Source organism: Ursus americanus, chromosome 21 (genome assembly GCF_024610735.1).
Source record: "Ursus americanus isolate L20-20 chromosome 21, mUrsAme1.1.p, whole genome shotgun sequence".
Lineage (NCBI taxonomy): Eukaryota > Metazoa > Chordata > Mammalia > Carnivora > Ursidae > Ursus > Ursus americanus.
The window spans coordinates 198,580-224,747 of NC_142147.1; the positions used below are offsets into that span (position 1 = coordinate 198,580).

At 52.7% G+C, this 26,168-nt stretch overlaps 1 protein-coding gene and 1 pseudogene across 1 annotated transcript in view; one reads left to right on the forward strand and one right to left on the reverse strand.

Annotated features, from left to right (window-relative positions):
- Positions 1 to 2,397: 2,397 nt before the first annotated feature.
- The window catches only part of SPIRE2 (spire type actin nucleation factor 2), a 33,139-nt gene continuing 9,368 nt past the window's right edge, over positions 2,398 to 26,168 (reverse strand). The window contains exons 2-15 of the mRNA XM_045772647.2: positions 24,766 to 24,809; positions 20,722 to 21,078; positions 18,001 to 18,081; positions 17,705 to 17,869; positions 15,650 to 15,736; positions 15,268 to 15,391; positions 14,988 to 15,157; positions 14,313 to 14,502; positions 12,401 to 12,522; positions 9,283 to 9,417; positions 9,087 to 9,154; positions 4,885 to 4,912; positions 3,739 to 3,854; positions 2,398 to 3,433 (exon numbers count right to left, since the gene is read on the reverse strand). Of these exons, the coding sequence (XP_045628603.1) occupies positions 3,211 to 3,433; positions 3,739 to 3,854; positions 4,885 to 4,912; positions 9,087 to 9,154; positions 9,283 to 9,417; positions 12,401 to 12,522; positions 14,313 to 14,502; positions 14,988 to 15,157; positions 15,268 to 15,391; positions 15,650 to 15,736; positions 17,705 to 17,869; positions 18,001 to 18,081; positions 20,722 to 21,078; positions 24,766 to 24,809 (1,910 nt within the window). The 3' untranslated portion in view covers positions 2,398 to 3,210. The remainder of the gene's footprint in view (positions 3,434 to 3,738; positions 3,855 to 4,884; positions 4,913 to 9,086; positions 9,155 to 9,282; positions 9,418 to 12,400; positions 12,523 to 14,312; positions 14,503 to 14,987; positions 15,158 to 15,267; positions 15,392 to 15,649; positions 15,737 to 17,704; positions 17,870 to 18,000; positions 18,082 to 20,721; positions 21,079 to 24,765; positions 24,810 to 26,168) is intronic.
- On the forward strand, positions 10,773 to 11,473 carry LOC123776592 (small ribosomal subunit protein eS12 pseudogene; annotated as a pseudogene).

The following is a 26,168-nucleotide window of genomic DNA, read 5'->3' on the forward strand; positions in this document are numbered from 1 at the left end:
GTGGAGACATCAGCCTTGAGTGTGGCGATGGCACTGTACTAAATTCTTACATCCTGGGAATAGGTATCCCTACCGTTCACAAGTAAAGAAACTGGGATTCAGAGAGTTAACTGGCCCAGGTAGAACCTGGATTTGCATGCAGGTTTGTGGTTCCAGATTTCTTTCTTTCTTTCTTTCTTTTCTTTCTTTCTTTCTTTCTTTCTTTTCTTTCTTTTCTTTCTTTCTTTCTTTCTTTCTTTCTTTCTTTCTTTCTTTCTTTCTTTCTTTCTTTCTTTCTTTCTTTCTTTCTTTCTTTCTTTCAAGATTTTATTTATTTATGTGACAGAGAGACAGTGAGAGAGGGAACACAGCAGGGGAGTGGGAGAGGAAGAAGCAGGCTCCCAGCGGAGGAGCCCGATGTGGAACGCCGGGATCACGCCCTGAGCCGAAGGCAGACGCTTAACGACTGCGCTACCCAGGCGCCCCTGTGGTTCCAGATTTCAAATGAGGAAGGCCACTGGCAAGGACCAAGAAAGGGAAACAGGGACAGGATGGGTCATGGCCTCTAGGATCCCACTCCCTTGACCCTTGAGCTCCACCCCATCCTGCCTTCCTCTTAAGTTTGAATGTTCCTTTCTCAGACTGGGAATTGAGTCTCCAGAGACGCACAGAGGGAGAGGGTGTGCGCACACAGGTGTGCATGGCTGGTCGGTCTGTACTGGTCATCAGGATCTTGCAGTACTTCCCATTGGCTGATGTGGCCGCTATCTCTGGCCCCCCATGCCGCACCTGCTCCAGCCACTCCCCTGGAGTCCCCTAGAATTTACCCTCCCTGGTTCCCATAATCCTGCTATTTCAGGGCTGTGCTCAACACATGTGGAACCTCCAGGACACCACTCTTGTCCATTCTGATTGTCCAAGACCAGGCTAGTTAAATAGATTTTGTGTCACCCCTGAAGTGGTGTGACCATTTTATGCAGGTTTCTTGCCTCCGCTGTGGATGAAAACTTGGGGAGTCTCAGCCTGGAGCTGCTCCCTCCTCTGATCTTCCACAAGACAGCAGCCATGTGCCGCTGAGAAATGAAACATCAGGCCCAACCTGAGTGGAGAGCGTGAATCTCTCCCTGTACCCACCAAAGGCATGGCCCTCAGTAAGAAGCTTGGTTGTAGATGGTTCTAGAGAAAGTGAGCTCCGTTTGTCACAATCTAAATGAGGTAAGGCGGAGATAGGGCTTGGTTCAATGGGCTGACTGCCCGACTTTCAGTAACTAGGGTCAGCAGGGGGCGAGCCCCCGCAAGAACCTGGAAGCACCCTTCCAACTTCAGCTTCAAGATTTATGCAGGCCCCTTACAGCTCAGCCCAGCTGTCCCAACATGGGTTTTTATTTTAATTTCCAAGTATTCCTTGTGGAGTAGAACCCGGGTTTCCCACTATTGGGAATGTGGGCCTGGCCCACTTCCTCACCTGTGTAATGAAAACAGTGACACAGTGCTCACCTCCCAGGAGCATCTGCCGATGGAAGTTACTGAACAAATGTAAGCTTTCCCATTGCTGGCTGTGTGGCCAGGAGCAAATCTTTTCCTTTTCTGTGTCTTTCTCTTTTTTTTTTTTTTTTTTTTTTTTTAAGAGAGGGAGAGTGGGGCAGAAGGCTCTATGCCCAGGGGGAAAACCAACGCAGAGCTCGATCTCATGACCCTGAGATCATGACCTGAGCCGAAATCAAGGACTGAATGCTTAACCGAGCCACCCAGGACCCCTTTGCTTTCTCATTTTTAAATGGGAGTAATAATACCCCCTGCCCATGAAGTGCCCACAAGTTTTGGAAGCTGGCTGCTTTTATTGGCTGTTTAATTCAGTGTAACTGGATGTCGTGGACCCCAGCTGATGAAGTACCCTCTCCTGCAGGCCCCTCTTTTACAAGTCCTGTCCCTTGGGGCCTCCTCTGGGCCCCTGTCCATGTAGCAGGCTATTAGAACCTGGCATCTGATAGTCCTGGGTTGAGGTCCCAGGTGAGCTATGTTTCTTTGGCCAAATTCCTTCTGCTCTTGAGCCTCGGTTTCCTTATCTATAAGGTGGGATGACAACTGAAGCCAGCTCCCAGATGCATGTGGCAGGCAGAGCACACAGGCTGCCCCCACCCTGTAAACCCTAAGGGAATCATCTGCCCAGAGAATGGGGATCTTGGGATGAGGCCAGAGGGCCAGGCTGGCAGCTTGTATGCACTAGGCTGAGCCACATCTAGCCCTGCTGGCCTTGGGACCAAGATGGCCGGATCGCGGACAGGAGGGGGCCTGAACACCGTCCTCTCGTGATGGGCACCCTGAATGTGCATCAAAGGGCAGGTGGCCCCAAGAGCTTCTGCCCTCAGAGAATGTGCCCACCACTGTGGCTCAGTAGTCCTCAGTCCACACCCCAGATGGAAGACCGTGAGACCAGCTTTATTAGGCCAAGAGCAGCTGTGTGTACAAACTTACAGAGTTCCTCCCTGCACCAGGGTCACCATCGTCACCAGGGCCCTGGAACCAGCCCCATCTCTGGACCTCTGAGTCTGTGAGGACAGCAACGCCAGCCAAGATGGCTGGGGCATGGATGCTGGGCAGGGGGCAAGGAGTGAGCTTGGCCTTGGACCTTCCAGTTGGAAGGATATGATGCACCTAGGAGACTATCTGCCCACTCCTGGTCTTCCGGCTGCCTCTGCCAGCCAGGTTCCGCTCAGAGTGCTCCTGTCTACCTGGGGACCAAAGTATCCTGTCCCAGCCTGGACATCCAGCCAGGGAGGGGAAGCTGCTGTGTTCTCATCCTTGGGATGGAGAAGAGAACAAGCACAGGGGTGAGGGTCTTCCCAGAGCCCATCATCTGGAATCCACTGCTGTATCTCCAACCTGCCCTTCTTCCTGAGTGAGAAAACCCACTCCTGTCCTATCCCTGCCCCAGCCAAGGACTCCCAAAAGGAAACAGCCTCCCCCAGGGAGGGTCCTGGAGTGAGCCTGACCCCAAAAAAACTCTGGGGCCAGGAAACAGGTATATAAATATATAGGCTGTGTGTATATATCATAGAAATGTATCTATATATGTATATATGTACATGCACACCCAGGAAGGCAGGCCAGCCGCTGTGCCCCAGGATGGGGAGTTTCTCAGCCGGGGGGCAGGACTAGCCTGGCTGCTCCCCAGAGGTCTGGCCACCTTGAAAAGCCTCTGGCTAGGTGGCCCAGGAAGGCTGAGAGCCATCACTTGAAGCTGAGAGTCCAGGTGTTAGGGATGTAGAGGGACTGGGTTTGGCGGGTACGGCGAGGCGTGGTGTTGAGGGCGTCCACACTCTTGCGGCTAGAGCGTACCACGTCTGCCACGAAGCTGGAGCAGTCACTGCAGACGTCCTTGAGGACACAGCCATGGGTGTAGATGTGTGGGAATGCCTCCTCCACACTCTGCCACTGCGGCCCCTGAAGCGATCTGGAGTAGGACAGAGCCGTCAGGGAAGTGTCCCTCCTGTTTCTCCGTATCCACAGCCCACCCGCCATACCCCCCCCACATCCCCTCCCCCCAGCAAAAGCTTTTCCTCAAGAGTTAGCTGGAATCCTGGGGTCTGCCCACCAGCTCAGCCCCCAGGCGCCTCCGAGACATCTCTTCCTAGACAACCGCCTCGCATTTCCATGTCCTGGGAGTGTCCCAGCAAACCACCCCACCCACCCCAGCTTCTGTATTACTATCAGTGCCTGACTACCGCCGTGACATCAGCAAAGGGCAAAGGAACACACTGGAAAGCGTCTCTTCTCTGGGTCGGTGTAGTTTTGGTAGCTGACGCCCTCCGAGGACTCTCAAAGCCCAGCGTGTAGACGGGAATGTGTGCGAACTTCTTGGACGGCATCTTCATCTACGATACAGAGGGAGATGCGGACAAGTCCCCACCCAGACAGGCGCATGCACCCACACACACCCGCGGACAGCGCCTGCTCTGGGCCCGCGGGACACTCTGGGAGTGTCTAGACATCATCATTTGCCCTCCGTGTACTCTCTGGACACCCACTCCATGCCCGCTGTCTGGAGACATGGGCCCCCTCGCTTGGTACCCACACCCAAGCACCATGCGTGCTCATCTAGACAGACACTCGTACCATATACGATGGAGCGCATGCCCTACAAGCAGTCAGTTCTGAATGTTGGCAAGGTGGAGGGCTGGCAGCAGTGCGACGGCAGAATACAAAGGGTTTGAAAGTCATGGTACTAAAACCCCTTTCTGGCGGCCCTTGCTTCTAGGCTGAGATGTACTGGGATGACATAGTTTTAAATGTGACTACCCTTCCACGTCTACACACCTGCAGGCACAAAGATACCCCCGACTGCTATGAAGAGCCTGTCCAGAAACGTTCAAGGACGTTGTACTGTCAGAAGGTAGGGCTTTCAGAGGGCAAGGGAAGGGCTTTTCTTGGTACCAGCCTGCTAACATGGAATGTCAAGGAACATTTTTTTTAAAAGACCACCTACAAAAGGACCACCTATGAGTCTTTAAAAACTACAGTCTTGGGGCACCTGGGTGGCTCAGTCGGTTAACGGTCCAACTCTTGATTTTGGTTCAGGTCACGCTCTCGAGGTTGTGAGATGAAGCCCCACACTTGTCTCTGTGCTCAGCAGGGAGTCTGCTTGAGATTCTCTCTCCCTCTGTGCCCCCACTCAAAAAAAAATAATAAAAAAATAAAAATAAAAACTATACAGTCTTGGAAAGTGTAGGAATGGGTTCTATGTGGAGGAAGGAGATGGACAAGGTGGCTGGTCCATGTGTGACCAGCTCATGGGAGACAGCAGAGCCTCCCCCGCCACCAGCTCTGCCCCTCTTGACAAGCCAAGTCAGCCACAGGATACCTCACACCCCTGGGAGCCTTGCTCAGACCCCAGACGATCCTCACCTTTATGCTACAGGAAGTGCAGACAGCCCTGGAAGGGAAAGAGGAGGGTCAGCTGTGAAGAGGCCGTAGAGAAACCGTTCCCGCTGGTCAACTGCCCTGCCCCTGCTCAAGCCCCAGTTATTCAGTATTTCACTTTTTTAATCCCCAAATCTTGCTTTTCTTTTTAACTAGCTGTACATCCAAAATATTTCTGCCCCTCACGGCTCTTTCTCTGGACGGTCTGGTCTGCGATTCCTCATGCTCTGCACTTGCGTGTGCCTGACACTCCCCACCACAAGCCCCACCCGAGCCAGAGGGGCCACAGTTGAGCGACTCAGTTTTAAGCAGTGACGAACATCTTTTTACTGCCCATTGCTGATTTCAAGAATGAATGCCTTCTTGTGAAAACCCCGACAGAGAGGACTGTGGTGCAGACCCTTTACTCCTGCAAAGCCCTCCGTCAGAAGCAGTCCCTGCTCACAGGTCTCCCTTCTCCAGACCTCAGTGTGATTGACAAAGATACACATTTAACATAACATAGAAATAAGTGAAATGGGGTATTATGTGTACTGTTCTATAAACATATATCAGGGGACAAATTGTCCAAATTCATTTTTTTAAAAAAGGATGGCGCCCTCTTGCATGCCCATCTTATAATTGGTTTGCCATCTAGAAACCTCTGGGTTAATTTTACCTTATTTCACTGTGGGTCAGGGAACTTACTTTCCATGACTTGAATCCTACATTTTTGAAACCTGTTTTATGACCCAGAATATGGTCTATTTTGGTCAATGTCCATGCACACTTGAGAAGGAGTCGGTTCTGCTCTGGTGGGGTGGAGTGTGCTAGGAATGTCAGGTCAAGCTGGTTGGTAGTGTTCAAGTCTTCTGTATCCTTAGTGTCTCTCTGTCTGCAAGTTTTATCAATTGTTGACAGAAGGCTATTGAATCTCAGGTTATAACTATGGATTTATCTATTTTTCCTTGCAACTTTATCAGATTTTTACTGCACGTATCTTTGACCTCTGTTGTTAGGTATGTAAAGTTTGTAGAATGGTTCTTTTTTTTTTTTTTTAAAGATTTTATTTATTTGACAGAGATCACAAGTAGGCAGAGCAGCAGAGGGGGAAGCAGGCTCCGCTGAGCAGAGAGCCTGATGCAGGACTTGATCCCAGGACCCTGGGATCATGACCTGAGCCCAAGGCAGATGCTTAACTGACTGAGCCCCCCAGGCGTCCTTGTAGAATAGTTCTTTTTCCCCTTTGTCATTATGACAGGAACGCCTTTCTCTCCAATGCTCTTTGCCATCGCCATTGACCCGAACACATCATCTTTCTTTGGACGAGCACTGGCATGGCCCACCTTTCTCCATTCTCCTTCTAACAAGTCTTTGTCTTTTCATGTCAAGTGCGTGTTTTGCAGGCAGCAGACAATCTTGCTTTCTTTACTCGTCCGTTGTTTAGACCTATTACAATTAAGGTAACTATGACACAGTGGGCTTTAGGACTCTCCTCTTGCTGTTTGTTTTCTTTTTGTCCTATTCTTTGTCCCCTTTTCCTTTTTATTAATCAACTATTTTTTAATGATTCCATGTCCGTCCTCTGCTTTCCTTAGTGGTTGCTTTCAGACTTACACTACACTTCTCTAACTTTTCACAGCCTCCTGTCAAATAACATTTTACCACTTCACGTAGAGTACAAACCCTCCAGCAGCACACTTCTGAGCCCCTCCGGGGCCTTAATGCCATTGTTAGGGTACTGTTTTCTTAGAGATATGTTATAAATCCTCTGATACGTTGCTGTTCGTTTTGGGCCCACCTGGTAATCACTGAGTGGGTACCAGACACTGCACTCCACCCTGTTGGGTGGTGGGTCTTGATGTACCTTGTCAAGAGTTACAAGGAAATAATCTTCTCTGTTCTCTTAGTAGTTGCTGCTTCTGCTGCTCTCCATCTCCGTGTCCATTCAGATTTCCAGCTGGTGTCATTTTCCTTCCATGAAGAACCTCATCGAACATTTGTTTTAGTGTGGGTCTCCTGCTGAAGAATTCTTTTGTTTTTGTATTTCTGGAGATGTTTTTACTTTCTGTCTTTGTTTTTGAAGCATATTGTTGCTGGGTATAGGGTTCTAGATGGACAGGTTTTCAGTCCTTCAAAAATGCTCTTTTACTGTCGTCCTCTTGCTCACATTATCTCAGCGAGAACCCTGCGACCACCCTGTCTGTCCTCTGTGCATGTCTTTATTTGCGGGTTGATTTTAAGAATTTCTCTTGGGGCAGCTGGGTGGCTCAGTTGGTTAAACATCTGACCCTTGATTTTGCCTCAGCCCCTGTCAGGTTCCGCACTGAGCATGGAGTCTGCTTGTCCCTCTCCCTCTGCTCCTCCCCCTGCTCTCTCTCTAAAATAAATGCGTAAAATCTTTTTAAAAAATAATTTCTCTTTATTACAGTTTTGATCAATTTAGTTAATATGTGTCTTGGTGTAATTTTTTTCATGTTCCTTGTGGTTGGGGTTGAGTTTCTTGTGAGCTTATATTTTTCATCAAATTTGGAAAACCTTTTTAGCTATTATTTCTTCAAATGCTTTTTCTGTGCCCCCCCCACCTTTTTCTTTGGGGACTTTAATTACATCTATATTAGACTATATTTTCATTTTTTAAATTATTTTTTCTCCCATTGTTTTCATATTAGGTAGTTTCTGTTGCTTTCTCTTTGAGTTCACTGATTTTTTCTTCTGCACATTCTTCTCAATGTTCAATCTGCCATTAATTTTATCTAGTGTAATTCTGAATATTCATCCAAGCCTTCTGGTTTTTATGTCTAGAGCTTTGGGTCTTCTTCAAATCTTTCATGCCTGTAACTTTTTGAACATATGAATGTAGTTCAAAACTTTTAATGTGGGGACGCCTGCGTGGCTCAGTTGGTTAAGTGTCTGCCTTCAGCTCAGGTCATGATCCCGGGTCTTGGGATGGAGTCCCGCATCGGGCTCCCTGCTCAGCGGGAAGCCTGCTTCTAATTCTGCCTATGCCTGCCACTCCCCCTGCTTGTGATCCCTCTCTCTGTGTGTCTGTCAAATAAATAAATAAAATCTTTAAAAAAATTTTTTTAATGTACTTACCTACTAATTCTAACATCTGTGTCAGTTCTGGGTAATTTTGATTGATTTTCCTACCATGGGTCATGTTTTCCTGCTTCTTGACATGCCTGGTATCTTTGATTAGATGCTAGACATTTTCTCTTGCTGGGTGCTCAATATTTGTTTATTCCTGTTCTTGAGCTTTGTTCTGGGAAGCACTTAAGATGCTTGGGAATGGTTTGGTCCTTTTAGGTTTTGCCTTTTTGAAATTTTAGGTCTGGAACAATGCTCAGTCTGGGGGTACATAGTCCCCACTAGTGGGACAAGACCTTCCTCTGTGTCCCACTCAGTGGCTCATGAGTTACCACATTTCCACCACGATTGGTGGGAACAGACACTGTTCCTTCAAAGTTTTAGCACAGGGTCAGTACGCTGCTTCTGTAAAGGGTCAGATAGCAAACATTTTAGGTTGGTAAATGAATAATGAATAAACAAAGGATGTGGCTTTGTTCCAGTGAAAGTTTATTTACAAAACAGGGAGTGGGCCAGATTTGGAGTCTGCCAGTTCCTGCCAGTCCTTGCTTCAGGATGCTTCTTCCCAGCCTTCAGTAATTTCCTTGACTGTATGGCAGCTAAGTACCCTGCTGAGTACTCCAGCGGATCTCACCCTGCGGACAGCTCTCTCCCTGCGGCAAATCTGTGCTAAGACCTCTAGCTACCTTGGTCTCTCTGGGTTCAGCATGACCACCTCTACTCGAGGAGGCAAGTGGCCTCTGGGCCATGACCTAAAAACTCCAGGCAAGTGAGGCAATGGTAGGGCTCACCCTGTCTGTTTCCTGTTGTTACCTGATATCCAGTATCTTGAAGTCGTTTCCTGTTCTTTGGGTTTTCTGTTTTTTATGGGGTTTTTTGGTTGTTTCAGGTGGAAGATGCCTGTTCTAATGCCTGATACCCCACCTTGGCTGAAGGTGGGAGCCCCTTAGCTATTAAAATTAAATTAAATGTTATGTTCCACAGTTGCACTATTAACCCACGATGCATGATAGAACATCCCCACACTCTCGGGAAGTTCTCCATGACAGTGCTGGCGTAGAGACGCTTACCTCCTCCTCCCATGTTAATTCACAGCCAGGGTGCTTACAGAGGCTCACCTCTTGCAAAAGAGACAGGTGGGTGGCCAGGAGAACAGTGGGAACTTGGTTCGGCAGCAGCAGCAAATCTGGAAGAAAAGGCCCAGATTAGTTAGTCCTGCCTGGTGAGGAAGCAGCCCAGGGTTCAGGTTGCCTGGCCTGCCATCAACTCAGGGCTCCTGCCTGATGAGGGAGCGCCGGGTCCAGGCCACCTTACCTTCCCCTTCCTCAGACTGCTGACAAGCTCCTTGTTCTGCAGGAACTTCTCCATCTCGGCCTTTACCAGAACACGGCGCACGCCCATCACCTCCTCCACAGTCAGAGCAAGGCTCTCCACAGGGTGGCTGAATTCCTGGGGACCAAAGAGTCAAGGGCTCAGTGCTCCTCAGGTCTTCGGGAATGAGGTCTTTCAGGAGTCTGTCCACAAGGAGGACCCTGGATTCTTTGTGGCCTCAGTCTACCAAGCCTAGCAACTTCCTAAAACACCCCGTTTTTCATCTCATCTACTCCTGGGAGCCACGCATGCTACCCGTGACTTTCCAATGGGGTCGTGCAACTACAAGCAAGCTTTGCCCTGACCTGGCCCCACCTACATGTCCGGCCTCCCCCCGGCCTCCTGATGACCACACCTCTGTAGCCATCCCCACCTGTGTTCACAGTGCTCTCCAGACCTGAAATGTCTACCTCCGTCCTTGCTCCCCACCGGCAAATACACACCACAGCCAGTCAAAACCAGCCAGGGTCCCCAGGCCCACCTCTTCTCGTGGAACCCTTCACCACAGAGCTCTGTCCTCCCTGGCTCGGAAGGCCCCAGGCGACCTCCTGCCCAACTCAGTGCTCACCAACCAGCAGGGCTCTGAGTCGGCCCACCGTAGGTGGTGTGTGTCCTACCTGCCACACCTACCACTTTGGGCCACCATGGTGAGTACATCTTGTTCAGCCCCCTGCTCCAGGGAGGTCAGTGTAGAGCTCGACCTCTCAAAACCTCAGTGCCTCTCCTATAAAGTGGAGTTGTATTCCAGCTCCACTGAGATAACACATACAGCCCTTAGTGCAATACCCGGCACCCCAAATTTAAAATGTTAGCTACTGGAATGAGGCATCATGGGAGGCACCAGCCCATGAGGGTGCCACAAAGACGGGAGTTGGGAGACCGTTCTTTGTTTCCTTCCAGGGAATTATCCTGTTGTCTGGGAGGGTCTGGGACCCCGTGTTCTCATTCCAATCTGAAGCATCAGGTCCTCTGGCTTCTGATCTTTGTTTCCAACAGCCTGAACCCCAACCTGTGAACCTTATACATGTTACACTAACAGCACACGTGGCCAAGAAGTCTCACGTCAGGAGCAGAGACCAGCAGGCTGCTCAACAGGTTGGCTATGAGTGCGTGTTCAGGGCAGACGGCCGCTGAGATTATGTGATGTTTGATAGCCAGACCTCTCAGAACGCACTCTCGAGATGTGTGCTAAGAAGAATACACTTATGGGAACTGTCATTTTAAAATATGCCCTCCCCAATTAATTAATTAAAAGAATATATTGAGGCGCCTGGATAGCTTAGTCGGTTAAGTGTCTGACTTGATCTCAGCTCAGGTCTTGATCTCAGGGTTGTGAGTTCAAGCCCCACGCTGGGTGTGGAGTCTACTAAAAAAAAAAAAAAAAATATATATATATATATATATATATACATATATATATGTATATATATATACATGTCCCCCCAATTCGTTGACATCCCTTCAAGAAGTGAGCCTTCCTCTTTCCGGGCCACCCCTGAGTTGCATGGGGCTCGCACGTGCTCAACACTCAGTTCCACCTGTATCCCACCACCGGGGCTGAGGAAGGCCCTGCTGCTAGAGGTGTCATGGACATTAACACTGCTTTACAAGAGGGGCTGGAGACCGCCCTCATCCACAGTGGCCTAGCACGTGGAATTCACGAAGCTGCCAAAGCCTTAGACATGCACCAAACCCGTCTCTGTGTGTTTGCAACGACTCTGAGGAGCCTGTGTGTCAAGCTGGGGGAGGTGCTCTGTGCTGGGCACCAGATCGACCTAGTGAAGGCTGACGACAACGAGAAACGGGGGGAATGGACGGGCCTCTGTAAACCTGACAGGGAAGGAAGACCCCGTAGGGGGCTTGGTTGCAGTTGGGTGGTGGTTAAAGACTACAGCAAAACGTCAGGCCAAGGATGTCATCAAGGAATACTTCAAATGCAAGAAATGTGGGGCGCCTGGGTGGCTCAGTCGTTAAGCGTCTGCCTCCAGCTCAGGGTCCTGGGATCGAGCCCTGCATCGGGCTCCCTGCTCGGCGGGAAGCCTGCTTCTCCCTCTCCCACTCCCTCTGCTTGTGTTTCTTCTCTGGCTGTCTCTCTGTCAAATAAATAAATAAAATCTTAAAAAAAAATGCAAGAAATGAAGAAGTAAAACACTTGGTTCTGGTTCCTCACCAAAAAAAAGGAGGGGTCCTGAATTCCCCCCGAGGGTGTACTTAGTGACTCACTCATAATGAAGAGATTTAAGTGGAAATAACAACGACTCACTTATGACACCAGCTTCTGCCCTGCTGTCTCTCTGAGACCACGAGCGCTGGGGAAAGCCCGCCACCATGACCTGAGGACACCCAAGGGCCCTGGGGAGCGGTCTGCGTGTGGAGGCACTGAGGCCTCCCACCCACAGCCACGTGAGGGGCCACGTTCCAATGCAACCTCCAGGGAGGCCTGAGCCAGGCTGCCTTGCTGAGCCACTTCTGGACTCCTGACCTCGGAAACTATGTGAGATACCAAAATTTTGTTGTTTATACTTTTAAGTTTTGGGGTAATTTTTAATGCAGCAACAGATAGTATAGGTCTTAGCTGGAGAATATCAGTAGTAATACTACCTTACATTTATATGGCACTTTTCGAAGTATTTGAGCCTCTTGACAAAACGTCAAGGAAAGGATGATGACAACACCACTGACACATGGGCATTTCACCACTGTCATCCCTCTGATAAAATCCTGCACCAAAACTGAGGAAGCCCAGGGGAAGAGTCAAAGTCCTGCCCCCATAAAACGCTGTCATGTCTCACTGCGTTCAGCCACAGGGCTCCAGTGTCTCTCGTGTCTTAACCCTCACTGACCTGGAACTAAGAACTTCAGACGTCCCCTGTCCCCTGAGCAAGGGCCTGTTTTGGCCAGGCGGCTGCCGTGCCCAGAAGGCCCAGAGCAGACTTAGCCACACCCTCTGAAGGAGCGGGCCCCACTCCTGCTGGGCCTTGTCCTGCGGACAGGTGAGGACAAGGGTCCCAGAGATGCCCCCCCCCTCCAGTGACTGTGGACAACAATGACTCTCGCTCACCAGCCACAGGTGATGGGTGTCTGGGGCCGCAGTAGCCTCTGGCTGGTCCTCTGCTGAGCCCAGGCCACTGTGTGATAGGCAGCTGGGGTCAGGCTGGGCCTGGACACTCACAGGGGAGGGACCTGGAGTAAGAGCACAGAAGCCCTGTCAGGACAACCTTGCAGAAACTAGTGTGGGAGGGCTGTGCCCAGGGGGTGAGGGAAACAGCTGGCCGGGCAGTAGGGACCGTGGGGGGAGTAATCAAGCAGGAGGACACATAGAGAGCACGTCAACCACATCGGGGGCACATGAGTGCGGCAGGCCCAAGGGACCCCTGTGGGGGGCCCCATATCTGATCCCTGTTAACGAGCCAACGTGAGGCGTCCCAAAGCAGGCAACAGTGAAAGCAGATCACAGCAGTCGTGCAGGAAGCCTGCCTCCGCTGTTAGTGCCGCTCACTGCTCTTCACGCAGAAGGGGACGGAGGAGAAAGAGGCAGATTCACTTCCACCACGGGGTCTCTGAGTCTTGAGGACAGTTGTGGGGGGACCATGAGGTATGGAAATGGCCTGGACCTCTTCACTGCAGAAAGTGGATCAGCTACCAAATGGCACCCCGAGAGTGGCGAGACAGCAAGAGGGTGGCTCAAGGTAACCTTGAAGGCAGAGGAGGTGGCCTGGCCATGTCTGGTAGAAGCAGTGTGTGAGGGAGAGGGACAAGCCCGTGTCCTGTCAGCACTTTGGGGAGCACAGCCCTTACAACAGTGGGACTAACTAACCCTGTGTGGCCAGTAGCACTGTTTTGACCTCTGTGCTGAGCAACAGGGAAAGGAGGTGACGGTAAGTCAGGTTCTAGAGTGGTGTGTGCTGCATGGCCCCTCTGGTTCATTGCAGACACCTTTTCACTGACAGAGAAAAATAAAAATAAAAAGACTAGAAAGATCTGTCAATCATCTATCCATCCATCCATTTGTCTACCCACCTGCCCATCCATCATCTGTTCATCCATCTGTCCTTCCATCATCCATCCATCCGTCCACCCATCATCCATCCATCTGTCCTTCCATCATCCATCCATCCGTCCACCCATCATCCATCCATCCACCCATCATCCATCCGTCCATCTGTCCTTCCATCATCCATCCATCTGTCCTTCCATCATCCATCCATCTGTCCTTCCATCATCCATCCATCCGTCCACCCATCATCCATCCATCTGTCCTTCCATCATCCATCCATCCATCCACCCATCATCCATCCGTCCATCTGTCCTTCCATCATCCACCTGTCCATCGTCGTCCATTATCCATCTGTCATCCAACCACCCATCCATCCACCCATAATCCATCTGTCCTTCCATCATCCATCCATCTGTCCTTCCATCATCCATCTGTCCTTCCATCATCCATCCATCTGTCCTTCCATCATCCATCCATCCGTCCACCCATCATCCATCCGTCCATCATCCATCCGTCCATCTGTCCTTCCATCATCCACCTGTCCATCGTCGTCCATTATCCATCTGTCATCCAACCACCCATCCATCCACCCATAATCCATCTGTCCTTCCATCATCCATCCATCTGTCCTTCCATCATCCATCCTCCATCCATCCAGTTTTCTTTTCATATACCAATATATTAATAGTAATTATCTCTAAATATTAGAATCATGGTGATGTTCTAAAGCTTTTAAAATGTTTTATAAAAAATGTGGATTACTAATTTGATAAGAGAGTTTTCAAGTTAAAAAAGTGGGGGATGCCCGCCTGAGGCAATGAGGGAAGTCTGGGCTTGAACTTTAAATGCGCTTCTTACAGATGAGCTCCCTGTACCCTCTGGGTGCTGCCTGCTCAGGACGACAGTAGGACCCAAGCCAGGACATGATGCCCACAGGACAGAGTCAAGGGAGAAGGGGGTGAGAGGCCCCACTTGCCTTGCTCCTGGGTGCTTGGCCTCCAAGTGTGCACGCTGCCTGTGCGGGGCCGGGATGATTCCAACCCTCCTTGGGGCTGAGTGGGTGGCTGCAGGCTAGAGGCCACTTTGCTCCGGAGCTGGACCAGGTCATGCTCTGAGAAAGAGCGGTCCCGCTTCAGTGTCACCTCCCCACACGGAGACTCTTCCTCCTGTGGACACACCAGGTTCAGCCCTGACCACTGCCCACCAGCACCTCCTGCCTGTCCCTGGACTGGCAGGGACTGCTGCTGGGCCCACTGAGGCCATGGGGCCATCCTCTGCTCACTGCCCAGCCTGACTGTCCTCTAGAGAGTGGAAAGCAAGGACCTTGAAAAACCAACCCTTCCCTGAGGCCTATGGGAAGTCTTGGAGATGACTGGTCTGGTATCAGGTGCAGCCCACCCAGATTGCTACCACCCCTGGTTTTCTTGGGCTCGGAGGGCAGTGAGGACATGCTGGGGAGTCCCACTGAGGCACACTGGCTTTTCACATCAGCCACGGGGCTGTTCAGCTTCCCAGCCCCAAGATGATGGAGCACGCACATTCCAGCCCTTTCTGTGCGATGGGAAGAGGTGGCCCAAGGCCACTGTTTCAGCCACCGTCTTGCCCCTCGTCCTCCTCCCTGGGCTCTTCCCAGGAATCCGTGGGCTCTGACCTCAGATGTGTTCATCTCCTCCATCTCAGCCAAGGTCGGTGCCTTGAGCAGGACCCGGGGCCGTGGGCGCTGCGTGTTGTTCCCAGCATCCACGATGGACAGGTTGGTGCAAGAGGTGGATTTGGTTTCCCCAGAACAGGCATTGAGGATGCAGGGCAGAGAGCCAAACCCTGGTAGAAGCACAGAGGTGGAGCAGGACAGGAGAGTGAGGGGGTGGGAACGGAGGGGGGAGGGAGCAGGGAAGGAGGGAAGGTGGGAAGGAGGGGTGTCCCATGCTCACCCCGGCCACCCCAGCGCTCGCCCCCCACCGGGCGCAGCCTCCGCTCCTGCTTGATTTCCTCCAGGATCTTCTCGTGCAGGGTCCTCTGCTTTTGGGGTAAGGGGCGAAGCCTTCTCTCTGAGACCTGGAGGAAGTATGGCAGCTCCAGGAAGGAAGGGCAGTGGGCTGTGACACGGACACGCAAGTGGGGAGGAACCCTGGGGACACAGCCAGGCCCATCAGGAGCTGACACAGCAGGGGGCAGACGGAAGGTGCCCCGTGTGCTCCTGGGGCAGGTCCTTCTCAGAATCAACCTTCCAGCACCTCCCTCGGTGGAGACGCCATTCTGCCCTTGGGGAGGGGAGGCCGAGACCCCCCCCTCCCCCCCCTGCACAGCCGGTACCTGTTTCAGTGGAGGCCGGGAGCGGATAAAGTCCAGGATGAGTTCGTGGGCATCCTTCTTCACCCTGGGAGGGATGTCTCCATCGACCTGTGAGGGAGGCAGCCGAGGCTAAGAGCTCGATACCACACAGGAGCTGGGGCTGTGGGAGGGCTCACTCAGCCCTGAGCAGGGCCTGGTCCTCACACCATCCCTCCCCTCAGGGGCTGCACGGCAGGTACAAGGGCCGCAGTGAGCACCACTAGCTTCCCCACATCTCAGATTCTCCATGTGGAGATGAAGGTCAGTGGCACCCCTCTCATGCAGCTGTCCTACGAATGAAATGAACTCGCACATTTAAAATTTGCAGAGTGAAGCCAGCACACAGCAAGAGCTCTGTGAGCATAAAATAGGAAATTCCCACAATCTCAGCTCCTGCTGCTGGTCCTCCAGAATTCTCCACACATCCCTTCTCCACGTCCTTGTCATGCCGTGTCCCTGACATCACACCATGTCCACGTCCTTGTCACACCGTGTCCCCGATGTCACACCGTGTCCCCAACATCACATCGTATCCCTATCCTTGTCACACTGTGTCCATGTCCTTGTCACACCACATCCCTGACATACCATGTCCATGTCCTTGTCACACTGCGTCCCCGACATCACACCACGTCCCTGACATCACACTATGTCCTTGTCACACTGCATCCCTGTCACACCGTGTCCATGTCCTTGTCACACGATGTCCCTGTCATACTGTGTCCCCAACATCACACCATGTCCCCGACATCACACCATGTCCCTGTCCTCATCACACCGTGTCCCGGCATCATACCATGTCCATGTTCTTGTCACACCGTGTCCCCAATGTCACACCATGTCCCTGTCCTTGTCACACCGTGTACCCATCACACCATGTCCCCAACATCACACCGTGTCCATGTCCTAGTCACACCGTGTCCCCAATGTCACACCGTGTCCCCGACATCACACTGTGTCCATGTCCTTGTCACACTGTGTCCATGTCCTTGTTGCACCGTGTCCCCAACGTCACACCACGTCCTTGTCCTTGTCACCGCATGTTCCCAATGTCTCACCGTGTCCCTGACATCACACTGTGTTCATGTCCTTGTCACACCGTGTCCCCAACATACCATGTCCCTGACATCACACCGTCCATGTCCTTGTCACACCGTGTCCCCATCATACCATGTCCCTATACTTGTCACACTGTGTCCCTGTCCTTTTCACACTGTCCCTGTCTTTGTCACATCATGTCCCCGACGTCACACTGTGTCCCTGTCCTTGTCACATCATGTCCTCGATGTCACACCGTGTCCCCAATGTCACACCGTGTCCCTGACGTCACACTGTGTCCCTGTTCTTGTCACGCGTCCTTGACATCACACCATGTCCCTGGCGTTGCACTGTGTCCCTGTCCTTGTCACACCGTGTCCCTGTCCTTGTCACATCGTGTCCCTGGAGGCACACCATGTCCCTGTCCTTGTCGCACCATGTCCCTGACATCACACCGTGTTCCTATCCTTGTCACATTGTGTCCATGTCCTTGTTGCACCGTGTTCCCCGACGTCACACCGTGTCCCTGTCCTTGTCACATCATGTCCCCGTCACACCGTGTCCCCGTCCTTGTCACACCATGTCCCCAACATCATACCATGTCCCTATCCTCGTCACACTGTGTCCACGTCCTTGTTGCACCATGTCCCCGACGTCATACCGTGTCCCTGTTCCGGTCACGTCGTGTCAGGTATGAGCCAGGTGCGTCGGGGGCACATCTGCCTGCGTGCATCTGAATACCCAGCACACCGAGCAGGGGACCTAGAGCCACTGGTGGGCGGAAGGTCGGGGGCAGGCTCCTCCCCCAGCAGCTCTGCGTGCATCTGAATACCCAGCACACCGAGCAGGGGACCTAGAGCCACTGGTGGGCGGAAGGTCGGGGGCAGGCTCCTCCCCCAGCAGCTCTGCGTGCATCTGAATACCCAGCACACCGAGCAGGGGACCTAGAGCCACTGGTGGGCGGAAGGTCGGGGGCAGGCTCCTCCCCCAGCAGCTCACCATGACCTTGCGCAGCTTGTAGTTCCTGGCGCGGATGTCCTGCATCAGCATCTCGAAGGGGGTGAGCTGGAACTCGGTGGGCAGGGGGTTGAACTCCTGCTCCTGCACCTTCTTGAGCTTCACCCCGTGGCGGAGCTCCCTCATGAGCTGCACCCAGAGTCGGGCCTGGGCCCCCGAGAAGACGAAGATGGCCCTTAGACCCAGCAGGGCTCCCACAGGCCCTGGCACAGACACTGGGCGGGGGGGGGGGGGTGCTGAGCCCTGTGTGCCAGGGCAGGAGGGGAGCCATAGCTTACCCAGTCTGTGTGTCCCAGGTTGTCAAGTTCTGCCAGGGGCTTCTCTGTCTGCAGCTCCTCGTCCCGAAGCTTCTGCAGCATCTGTTAGTCCAGAAGAAGGTGAAAGAAGCGTCATCATGGGGATACGGGCCCCGCTGGTCTGTCCATCCAGGGACAGTTCCTCAACACATGGGCTACTATTCCACCAGCTAAAAAAGGATGAGTGGGCATTTTTGGCCAAGGCTTTGGACCCAGAAAGATCTAGAGAAACAGAGCCCTTAGCTTTGGAACCATGTGGGACACTTGGTGTCCCATCAGCTCTCTCTGGCAGCTTCTCCTGGGCAAGGGCAGGGGTGAGAACACACCCCCCACCTAGCACCCACATAGAACTTCCTGGTTTGCAAAAGAACGCGCACCCTTCTCTCGCCTCATCTACACGGCCCAGAGAGGCAACGTGTCCTTCAGAGAGAGCGGATGCAGGGGAGCCCTGCTCTCTGTCATCTGTGAAGAGCTCCCCGTCTTCCTTCAGGTCCGGCTCACAGGACGCGTCCTCGGGAACGCCTTAGCCTCTTTGCCCAGGCCACATGCACCCCCGCCTTAGAAAAGCCACGGTTGCTTCTTGACACGTGACCCCCACTAGCGTTTTACAGTTCTCTACTTCTTTGAGTGTTGTCTGGACCACTGGCTCCATGAGGCCAGAACCACATTTATGTTTCTGTTTTCTCACCTTAGTATTCCTAGTCCCTAGCACAACATGACAGATGCTAGGTCTTAAATAATTGTTGAATGAATGAATAAATGGACGGATGCACAGGTGGGTAGGTGGATGGAGGAATGGTGGATGGATGGGTGGATAGGGGGGTAAGAGGATGAGTTACTCAGCAAGTCCTGGGAAAGAGACACAGGTTCGTATTTCCTCAAGTAGAGAAAATGCCGCCATCATGGTGGGGGCCAAAGAAGAACATGAAGGACTGTTAGGTAACTATTCTTTGTTGAGAATGGCAAGAAGCTACTAGATTCACCGCCTTCATTGTCCCGGATCTTGGCAGCAGCTGGAGACTCTGCTCCCACCAACTCCCCTACCCTGGAGAAGCATCGAACCTTTAGCACACAGCTCCCACCTCACCGCCCCCCCCCCAAGACAGAACCGGTTGCCCTGGCTTTCACCCCAAGCTACTCGCTAAACTGCTTTGGGACACTCCAGAAAATGCTGCCAAGTCTCGGAGCAGCACATGGTGTGAGATCTGGCTGATTCTAAAAATAGACCTGTGTGTGATCTGGCAGTTCCTGTGGGCAAAGGGCATGAAGGGTGGGTCGCCCATCCCTCCTGGAGTTCTAGACCTGTCCCTGAGCAGGGTGTTTCTTCCTAAAATGCCAGCCCAGATGTGTCCCACCGAGAGACCCTCTTCTCACTCCCTGTCACTACCAATTCCCTGAACATCTCTTGGGTGAATTACTTGGAAGTCTAGACTTGTTTGCTCCTGCTAAAGAAAGAGCTTCCATTGTCTGGATAAGGAACTGATCCTAGCAACAGAACAGAGGACTTCAGAGCAAGAAAACAAAAGCATTAAGACCATCCACTAATCAGAACAGAAGAAAATCTCTAAGACGCAAAGGTAGAGCGGGGTCGGCGGGGGGCAGGGAGTAGGCAGAGGGACCACCCACCCTTAGGCCATCAGGTGGGCTACAGATAAGGGCCCAGTGGCTCAGGCAGTGTTGCTGACTTGTCCTGTGCTGGGACCCAGGCCCTGTCAATCAGAGCAATCCTGAGAATCTACCCACGAGTTCAGGGAAGCTGGTCCAGGGAACCAGGGACCAGCATCGGTCAATTCCAAAAAACACCTTCTGCCATTTAAGGAAGAGTGGGTGGAACGAGTTGCCCTCTACCAAGTCTGCATTTTCTCATCTGTGACTGCTGATGGGAGGCAGGAGTCCCTGTGCCAAGGCCCCTGCTTCAAGGAAGGATGTCAGCTCCCTCCAAGGGAGGAGATGGGACAGTTGAAGGAACGCTGTCAGCTAGTAATTCTGGGACCGTGAAAAGACAGGACAACCCTGGGGAGACCCCAGCTCTGTCTGTACTAGCTCTGCCTTGGGGCAAGGGACACCTTTCAGAGCCTCTATTGGCTTACCTGAAGAAAGAGTGGTGGAAGGCTACCGGGGCTGAATCTCCTACCTCCCCAAACTCCAAGCACACTGAGCACCTGTGTGCACAGGTCTGCAGTGCTGCCTGGAGCTCCCATTTCCAGAAGGAACCAGCACTGGGAGAGGATAGCCAGGCCTCGCTGGACACGGAAACATGAGGAGCTGGGAGGCAACAGGAAGGAGGCCCTGGGGCCAAAAGGCTGAGAGCCAGCTACTTAATGTCCTTGAACCTTAGCTCCTTCCTCTGCAAAACTGCTAAGAAGAAGGTGTTGGGGTCAAGGGAAAACCTGCAAAGCCTCTGAGATAGTGCCCAACCCTGAGAGCAGACAGCAAGGCTAGGCTAGTCAGACTCCTAAGCTGAGGATTTCCACCTCCTGCTGGAGAGACAGAGGGACCAATGCAAGGGGGGGGGGGGGAGATGGCCAGGAAGGTACCTTGGGGCCTTTTCCCCCTTACCTGTGATCCCTTCCACTTGCTCTCCACCTGGGCATACCACCGCCTCGTGCCCTGCTCTGCTCCTGGCCCACCCTTCCCCTCCTTGGCTTCCAGGAAGCCCTGCCACATCCTTGGCCCCTCCTTGACACATCCTTGCTCGCTCACCTCCTTGGCCTCACGGACCCTGGCAAGGAAGGCCCGCAGCTCCAGTGTCTCCACGAAGAGTGCCCGGCACACAGCCTGGTAGTGGGCCTGCGCACCCCGGGGGTCGGTCAGGCGCGCCGCACACAGCCGCATGGCCTGGGCGAAGGTGCGCACAGCGCGGGGGCCGCCCTCGGCCTCCTCCTCCTCCTCCGGGCCCCCATAGCCCTCATCGGCAGCCCCACAGCCGCTGTCCTCACAGTCGTTGTTGGCCATGAGGTCGATGAGCCGCTCCAGCTGTGGGCTGAGCTCTCGCTCCTCGCTGTCATCCAGACCCCAGTCCAGCGCGCGGTAAATGGCAAAGCCCAGTGACTGCACCATCTGCAGGACAGGGGCCCAGAGTGTCATGGGGAGAGGGGGGAAAGAGGGCAACCTGCAAAGGACCCAGCCAGAAGAGGGACAACGCCCCACGAATTACAAGACAACCTCCCCGAGATGAGAGCACAGCACGACTTCTACGGCTGAAACGGCAGCAGCCAGCCGCCGTGCAGAGGAGGGCACGCGCTGTGAGCCAACCAGACATGTCGCGGAACGGACAAGACGCTTTCCAAACAGCATGGCGCCCGTGGAAAACAGTTCGCCAAGTTCTTATGGTCAAATGTGCTTTTACGATGTGAAGTGAGGACATCTCCTCTCCCGAGTTTCTAACCAAGAAAAAGGAAAGACGTACATCCACACAGGACTTGTCTTCAACCGGCACATGATACGCACAGGTGACCCACGCTTCCCACGGGTACCAGGCAGCAGCGCCGAGGGTCAAACTTATGCCCTCATCTTACACACACGGTGACCACAGAGCAGCAGAGCCAAACTGCGCGTTTCCATTTATACAAAAGTCTAGGCAAGTAAAGCCAATCTACAGCCATAAAAAGCAGGTCAGTGGTTCCAAGCCGAGGGCTGAGGTAGAGATTGGAAGGAGCACAGGAGCTCACCGAATAGAAAGCATATCCCAAAAAATGTGATTTAAAAAGACAGATCACCGAATTAAACATTAGCATTTAATGTCATGTAAGAGTGTATTTTAAATGAGAAAGATTAGCACGCTGGAATCGTTAATGACACATGATAGAGACGCTTTAACAGAACTCATAAAAAATGACATCCTCTCCCTTAAAAATATTTTAAACTTCACATAAATTTCAACATATGTAAATTTAACCTGAAAAAGAAAAAAAATGAAAAAAGTCATGGCCCCTGAGTGGGGGTGGGGGTGGAGGTGGGAGCGGGAGCGGATGGCGTCGCCCAGGCTCACAGCAGCTGCTGGAGCCCAGCCAGGTATGGGGCTTACAATGCTGTGGTTTACTTCATGTGGTTTACTTCTTTTAAAAGCATATTAGCATATTAAAAATCTAAGTTTTGCAATAGAGACACCTCTTCACTCAGTACTTCTCAATATTACTTGGCAGAAAACCCTATTTTCAGGGACTACAATTAACCACTGGGGAATCTGCGTTCTCTGGAGGATGTCTGCAAAATACCACCACTCTACTCGTGTGTCTGTTTAATTGCCATCGGCACCTGACATGCCCTGCTCACAGGAATGCAGTCCTGAGAAGGCCAGGTCTGCTCGCACAGGGAAGAGCCATGTCAGCGAACACAGAGGGGGGAGGATAAGCACATGCACTCTGCTTCTAGCTGGCTTGGCTTTCCTATTTTGACATTCCCTCTTCACGACAATGGTACAAAATGACAACAGCTCTTCTCCTGTCATCAAGTACTCTGGGCGCTTTGTCACTTAACTATAGGACAACCCAACCCCAGAGCTAACCTCCGGTTTCTAGGCAGAGGAGGGAGGCACGGAGTGTCAGGTCACCTGACCACAGCTGGCAGCTGGTGGAGCTGGACTTGGGACCCAGGGCTGCCCACAGCCTGTGCTCGAAGCCTTGTGCCAAGGTGGGAGGCCACTTTGTGGCGGATGGAGCCACACCCTTACCTTCCACCCCCAAGTCCGCCTAGCCTAGGGGATGGAGAGGCCTGTGGCCTCTCCTCTCATTTCCTACACCTGCAGCCCAGGGGAACTAGCCTGAGCAGAGCTGAAGGAGGACACAGAGAAAGTCACTGTCGGGCAGGGGGCAGGCACAAGACATCTTCTCTCTCCTGCAGGAACGCCTAGAACACACCCTGAGCCTGGAGGGGGCAGCTCCGGGAGAGGGTTGGGCCTGGTAAGAAAAAGCAAGGCTCCAATACAGCAAAGTTCCAGCCTAGAGTCAACAAAACCCCAGTCCACCCTTGGAGGCTGCCTTATCTCTGCTTTAGGTAGGCAAGGGTCACAACCCCAAATCATGAGTCAGAGGGCACAAGGCCAGGGCCAGGTGGAGTCCCCTGTGGCAGTGGGATCCCCATCAGGGCTACTGGGTTGGGAAGTTCCATGGTTCACACAAATGCCCAATGATTCTTTCTTGGCCCAGAGGTAGATGCCAGGAAGATGGAGGGAGAGGCTTATGGCTACTTTACTCCGCAGCCCCCGCTGGCCCAGGGGGGCTCTGCCCCGTCTCTCCACTGGAGACCACTCTGCCGCATGGAGCAGGGCAGACGAAGGGGGCCAGCCCCTGCCCCAGTGCACCACAGAGCAGCACCCAACCCACCCATGCCTCTCCCTCTTTCTCCTGGTAGCTGGCCTAAGCTAGTATCCCATCAGTTAAAGGGTTAACTCCAAAGGGAGCCTCTTATCTGATAGCTGCTAGGTTAAAAGCTTCTCTGTGCTCCAGCCCAGACACTGGAAACTCCCTGAAAGGCAAAGAGCCCTTGCTTTCCCATAAGGAAAATCTGGGCAGCCAGCCAGTGTCTCAGAACCTCCAGCCCTACCTGCCCACAGCATTTCGGGAACCGAAGAGGCTCACGGTAGGCCAGCGCGAGGGAACAGCCTGCTAACTGAAGGGCTTACAGAGGCAAGGGGTTGGAATTGCAGGACGGTCCCTGTGAGGGGCCGGCCAGCGATCTGCGTTAGCACAGGCAGCCTCCTACCGTAGTCCCTGGGGTGGGGCGCTCGGGTTAATCTGTGGGCCTCTGGGCACAAGAGTCCAGACTGGACCCCCACAAACAAAGCTCCTTATAACACTGGGTCTCTTTCGGTGTGGTAGACAGACGCACATTCACCGGGGACTCCGGGCAACCGGGGCAGCCCTGGGATCACTGTCGGAAAGGCAGGGGAACGTTCCCGGGCTTTGGATAAACGAAGTATCCAGGAATGGAAATGAGTCTTGAAAACAGGTTTTTTCCGAAAGCAAATTACGGAAAGCGATCTGTATTAACGGTACCACCACCGAGCTCTGGACACTCGTAGGCAGTGCACTGCTGGGGAGGGTATCTTATCTCTGACGTGCAGCCAGCATGTGGTAGTAAGAGAAGGCAGGGAAGCGCTGGGATGATGTTATCACTGTTTTTTACTTCGCGCAACACACTATACCACCTCCTTCGGCCTGTGACCACCCCCTACCCTTGGTATAAGGCTGTGCTTAACAAATAAATACATGCATATTTGCATAAAGCTTGCGTAAAGGCAGTGGAATGACCAACATTAAATCCAGGACAAATTCCCGGGGGGCAGCTGGATGGGACAGGGAGACACAGGTCCTACTGGGGAGATCTGAATTGTGGGTGGGGTGGGGGTTTTCCTGTTTGCCTCTCAGACCCACTCCCTGACTGACACTCTGTGCCCGGGGGGCCAACCCCACAGACCACAGCACCTTTGCTCCCTCCCTCGGGTCAGCAGGAGGCAACACCAAGAGCTTGGGGTGGAAGAGGAGAGCGGGGTGGGGCACCATCGCTCCCCTAGCCTTCGGGCCTACCAAGGCCTGCCAGGTTCCACACCACCTCAGTGGGCTGTCTGTCCTCACCCACCCATTCTCTTCATCAAGTCCTTTCAACTAAGCCCTTTGAGTATTTTATCTGTGCCCCACCTCATGGAAACAACCGTGTAACTACTTTACATGCTTTTTAACTGACATGCTATGACACATATTAGTTTTCATGTGTATCAAGTAAACTTAAAAATTATTTTAAAGGTACCTGGGCTTCTGAGCTGGCTGGTGACAGCACCATCGTTGTGGACTCTGCAAGGGGAGATAACAGGCAGTCAAGACATACGTCAGCAGCCCCAGGCCCTGACGAATAGGGACGCCCAGCCGCCTTCCCTCTAGGGAACACACAGTGTGTCCCCCAAAGGCTCCAGTGGAACACGAGAAAACTTAACCAGGTCGTGTTGCCAGTCATTTCGGTGGACACCCAGATGCGGGGCCAGGAGACTGATGCAGCCCCTGCCCACGCCCCACACAGCAGTCACACCCCAAGTGACCACTCAGAGGGGAGCAGCCAACAGGGTCCCCAAGAGTCAAGAGGGAACAAGGAGCAGTTAAGTCTTGTCTACAGGAAAGCTCCCACGGTCCATAATTCACAATCCGAAGCATTGTGCCCCCAAATCACAGCGGAGTCCAATGAGAAACCCAGGCTCAAAGGCAACACAGATTTTGCTCAGAGTTCCCAAGAGCTGAGCTGGGTAAGTCAGCATCCGGCCCCCACCTGCAGATCTGGAGATCTGCCGAGACCGTCAGTGTCTCCGTCAGAGAATAAGAGTGCCTGGGTTGAAGGCCAGGTGTTAAATTAGGTACAAGGTATTTTATTATGTTTGTTATTAAACACGGCACTGAATTAACATATTTATAAGTGCCCACTTGTTGTAACCCATATACAACCCAGAAGGTAGGTGGTTTTGTTACCCATGAGCAAACAGGTCCAGAAAGCTAAGCTCAATTGCCCCAAGACATCACAGCTAGTTGGTGGTGGTGCCAGGTGGGGCCAGGCCAGGGGACCCTAGAATCTGCTCCAGCCGCTCCCCACACCACCCCCTGCCCCGGTCTCCCACAAGGCAAGGCTGCATGAGACACAGAAAACCCACCGACTTCTACAAGCTCCCTTGCATTACACATGCGGGTAGACCCTCTGCTGGGGTGAACTTGAGTTGCCTTAGCTTCTTGTTGGCACGAGCTAGGGTATAAAAAACCACAGACCCTGGAATCTCTGCTAAGTGAACCCGCTACCTCTGCAGATATTTTCAAAATGCCATGAAGAGCCAGGGAGACTGCCAAAGACCAAGGGCGTTTGTGTTGGGCTGATGCATTAGAGTAACGGAGAACAGTCCACTCCCAGCATCAGTGGAGAGGAAAGTGAGCAGCAAGCAGTCTCCGGTGGCCCATGTTCGGGGTTCAATCAGAGGGTGCAGCCGTGATTGGATCGAGGCAACGGGAAGAAGAAATCAGGCTCAGAAGAAAGGTGCTCGTGGAACCGGCCAGCATCCTGAGTTATCCTGAGGGCCAAGAAGGGGAGGGGGTCCTGCAGTGTCCTTTACAGACTGAGCGCCGTGCGGTCCGCTGGTCAATGCAAAGCCTTCTGGTTGGAATAATTTTAATGCCTAT